Source organism: Arachis ipaensis, chromosome B9 (assembly GCF_059453495.1).
Source record: "Arachis ipaensis isolate K30076 ecotype BB chromosome B9, ASM5945349v1, whole genome shotgun sequence".
Lineage (NCBI taxonomy): Eukaryota > Viridiplantae > Streptophyta > Magnoliopsida > Fabales > Fabaceae > Arachis > Arachis ipaensis.
The window spans coordinates 55,374,407-55,378,614 of NC_142444.1; the positions used below are offsets into that span (position 1 = coordinate 55,374,407).

The 4,208-nt window shown below is 38.6% G+C and overlaps 1 protein-coding gene across 1 annotated transcript; it reads left to right on the forward strand.

Moving 5' to 3' along the window:
* The first annotated feature begins 2,920 nt into the window (after positions 1–2,920).
* LOC107615448 (uncharacterized) lies at positions 2,921–3,820 on the forward strand. Its single transcript, XM_016317510.1, has one exon. The coding sequence runs from the start codon at positions 2,921–2,923 to the stop codon at positions 3,818–3,820; it is 900 nt and encodes a 299-aa protein (XP_016172996.1).
* Positions 3,821–4,208: the final 388 nt, after the last annotated feature.

A 4,208-nucleotide genomic window follows, 5' to 3' on the forward strand; every position in this document is an offset into this window, starting at 1 on the left:
TATTTTAATCAATTACTTGCATGTATATAGATAGATTGCATGTAGGTAGATTGCATATAGATAGTTTGCATTGAATAAATGTTGATACCCTTTGTTTCTTTCTTGAGTTTAGCATGAGGATATGCTTAGTTTAAGTGTGGAGGGTTTGATAAACCCCAATTTTGTGGTTTATCTTGTGCTTAATTTCGGAAATTTTATCAACTTATCTCACATTTATTCAATGAAATAGTATGGTTTTGTAATTCTCCCTAAATTTGTGCTTTAAGAGTGAAAACATGATTTTAGGCCTTAAATTCGCCAATGTTAATTCACTTTAATTCCATTCGATGCCTTGATATGTTTGTTGAGTGATTTCAGATTCATAAGGCAAGTATTGGATGGAAGAAGTGAAGAGAAGAGCATGCAAAGTGGATAATTCATGAAGAAATGAGCATTTGGAGAATTAAGGGCCACGCGCACGTGTCACCCACGCGTACGCATGAGGAGGAATTTTGGCCAGCGACGCGCATGCGTCATCCACGTGCACGCGTCTTCCACGCGCATGCATGACGAGCGGCACATGAGTCACTAAAAGTGAAAACGCTGGGGGCAATTTCTGAGCTGCCCAGGCCCAAATCCAACTCATTTCTGAAGCTATTTGATGTAGAATTCAAGATTGGACAAAAGGCGGAGCAATTAGTTAGTGTAGGAATTATGCTTTAGGTAGTTTCTAGAGAGAGAAGCTCCCTCTTCCCTCTAGAATTAAGGTAATTCAGGTTAATTTCTTCTTAGATCTAGCTTTAATTCTTGTTTTTCTTTTAAATTCTTGTTATTACATCTTTGCTCTCTTATTTCCCTTGTTAATTTTCCTTTTATGTCATTTTTGTGTTGATGAACTCTTGTTAATTTTCTTTTTCATTTAATGCAATTTATGTTTTATGTTCCTTTATTGTTTAATTGAGTTGTTATTATTGCTTCCTTTCAATTGGTAGTTGTAGATTTTATTCTTTCTTGTAATTTTACCATGCTTTCCTTTTATGCCTTCCAAGTGTTTCACAAAATGCTTGGTTGGATGTTTAGAGTAGTGTTTGAACATTCTTGGCTTGGAAAGAGAAATTAGGTAATCTTGAGTCATTAATACCCAATTTAGATTGGTGATCTAGAGTTGTTAGTTAATATTGTTTCCATTGACTCTAAACACTTACTAATTCAATTAGTAAGTTGATTAGGACTTTTGGATTGAGATTAACTAGTCTTATTAGACTTTCTTTGAGTGTTGGAGATGACATTGTACCTTCTCTCGTTGGGGATGACTTAATAGGATAAACTCTTGTTAATCATTGTATTATAATTAATGACTAGGATAGAAAGCTTATATTCTCAATCCTTGAATGCCTCTTTTTAGTATTTGTTTTCTTTAGTTGCTTGCTTTACTTTTGTTGTCATTTATTTTCTTGCCTTTTACCAACCCACCCCTTGGATACCATAACCAATAATACGCATACCTCACTACAATTCCTTGAGAAGACGAACCGGGACTAATACTCTCGGTTATTTTTATTGAGTTGGACTTGTGACAACCACAAATTAAACTTTGATTTGAGGATTGATTATCGGTTTGGGCTATGCTCACAACGAAATTATTTTGTTAAATTCCGAACCCGTATAAATCTTTCACATCATGTATGCAGGAACAGGAAGAGTTCATTATGGACCCGAATGAGAGTGCATAACCCAGAAGAATTTTGGGATCTTATACAGCTCCCACTCCTGACTTCTATAGAAGGAGCATTAGTGTGCCTCCTATTAGAGCAGACAATTTTGAGCTGAACCCACAATTGATCAATTTAGTGCAGCAAAACTGTCAGTTTCATGGACACCCTCAGGAAGACCCCAATAAATTCATCTCTGACTTTCTGTAGATCTGTGACACTATAAGGACCAATGGAGTAGATCTTGATGTCTACAGGCTATTGCTCTTTTCATTTGCTATGATAGATCAAACCAATGACTGGTTGGATGTCCAACCCAAGGAGAGCTTGAACAACTTGAGTAAGGTAGTCAACAAGTTTCTGAATATGTATTTTCCCCCAAGGAGGTTGACTAAATTACAAAGGGATATTCAAACCTTTAGGATGGAAGAGAGCGAGTCCCTTTACGATGCCTGGGAGAAGTGCAAGTCGATGCTCAGGAAATGCCCCATTGAGATGTTCACAAATTGGGTCAAGCTGGATATCTTCTATGACGGGCTCTCCGGCATAGCCAAGATGTCCCTGGATCATTCTGTACGTGGTTCCATACACATGAAGAAGACACCTAAATAAGTTGATGAGCTCATTGAGATGGTGGCTAACAATCAATATTTATATTCATTTGAGAGGACTTTAGCAAAAAGGGAAGCTAAGGAGGAATCTACCACAAACACAATTCTAGCCCAGAACAAAGCAATGGCTCAACAGCTAAACCGTCTGAAACAACAGTTACAAAGCATGCAAAAATTCACAAAAAGCTAACAAAGATTTGTGCAAGAGACCCGAGCATCTCTCAAGAACCTGGAGACATAATTGAGCCAGACAACCCAGAGAATGTCCGAGCAGATAAATGAGGAATGCCAGGCAATTAAATTAAGGAGTGGCAAAACCTTGAACATTCAACCTCTAAACAATGTAGCGCAGGATGAAGAGGAGACACCAGAGAAGGAAGATGTAGTAACTCAGAATACCAATTCTGGTGCTGAACTCCCAAGAGGGGACAGAATAGGCATTCAACACCCAGACAAGGGGGAGGTAATAAATGCTAACTCTAAATCCACCCCCCTCTAGACACCCTGATAATCCTTTCTCAGTCACTTTAGAGACTCATCCTGCACTACCTAAAGCCCATGAGTACAAGGCTAAGTTACCATATCCTCAGAAACTCCATAAAGCAGAAAAAGATAAACATGCCAAGTTCTTTGACATCTTCAAGAAGCTTGAAATCAAAAATCCCTTTTGCAGAAGCCCTTGAACAAATGCCTTCATATGCGAAATTCATGAAGGATATATTGAGCAACAAAAGAGACTGGAGAGAGGCAGAAACAATTATACTCACCAAGGAGTGTAGTGCAGTCATTCAGAGGAATCTACCTGAGAAATTGCAAGACCCTGGAAGTTCTGTGATCCCCTTTACCATTCGAGACACCTGCATAAAGACGGTCTTATGTGATCGTGGAGCAGGCATCAACCTAATGCCATTATCATTGATGAAGAAACTCCAGATTCAAGAAATCAAGCCTACCCGTATTTGCCTCCAAATAGCTGACTGCTCAGTAAAATTTCCATTAGGAGTGGTTGAAGAGATGCTTGTGAGGGTGGGACCCTTTACTTTTCTTATGGACTTCGTGATACTAGATATCGAAGAAGACAAGAATGCATCTAACATTCTAGGAAGATCTTTCCTAGCCATAGGAAGAACTATCATTGATGTCCAGAAGGGGAAAGTGACACTGAGGGTTGATAAAGATGAGTTCGTGCTGAACGTAGTCAATGCTATGCAATACCCCGATCATCCAGAAGAATGCATGAAGATAGATGTCATAAAAACTCTGGTTAAAGAAGTATTTAAAGCTGAGAGGCTTGAAAAGGAACTGGACGCCAGTCTTGAGGACACACTGCTTGAACCGGATGAACCAGTAGCTCAGAGGGAGACGCTTAGCAGGCCTAGTATCGAGGAAGGACCCCCTAAACTCGAACTAAAGACATTACCTCCATCCTTAAAGTACGTGTACTTTGCCAAAGAAAACACCTATCCAATGATTATAAGCTCTTCCCTGAGGCAGCAAGAAGAAGAAGCGCTGATTTAAGTACTCAAGAGCCATAAAATAGCTCTTGGATGGACCATGAATGACCTAAAGAGGATAAGTCCAACCAAGTGTATGCACAAGATTCTATTATAAGACGATGCTAAACCAGTTGTACAACCACAGAGGCGGCTGAAATCCAACCATGGAAGAGGTGGTTGATGAGCGGATAATTTATACCCTTTTTGGCATTATTTTTCCAAAGTTTTTAGTATGCTTTAGTTTTTCTATTATATTTTTATTAGTTTTTATACAAAAATCACATTTCTGAACTTTACTATGAGTTTGTGTGTTTTTCTGTAATTTCAGGTATTTTTTTGCTGAAATTGAGGGACTTGAGCAAAAATCTGATTCAGAGGCAGAAAAAGGACAGCAGATGTTGTTGGATTCT

What these genes read in the sequence shown, in the direction of transcription:
- LOC107615448 (XM_016317510.1), top strand. Translation starts at nt 2,921, where the DNA reads ATGCCAAGTTCTTTGACATCTTCAAGAAGCTTGAAATCAAAAATCCCT.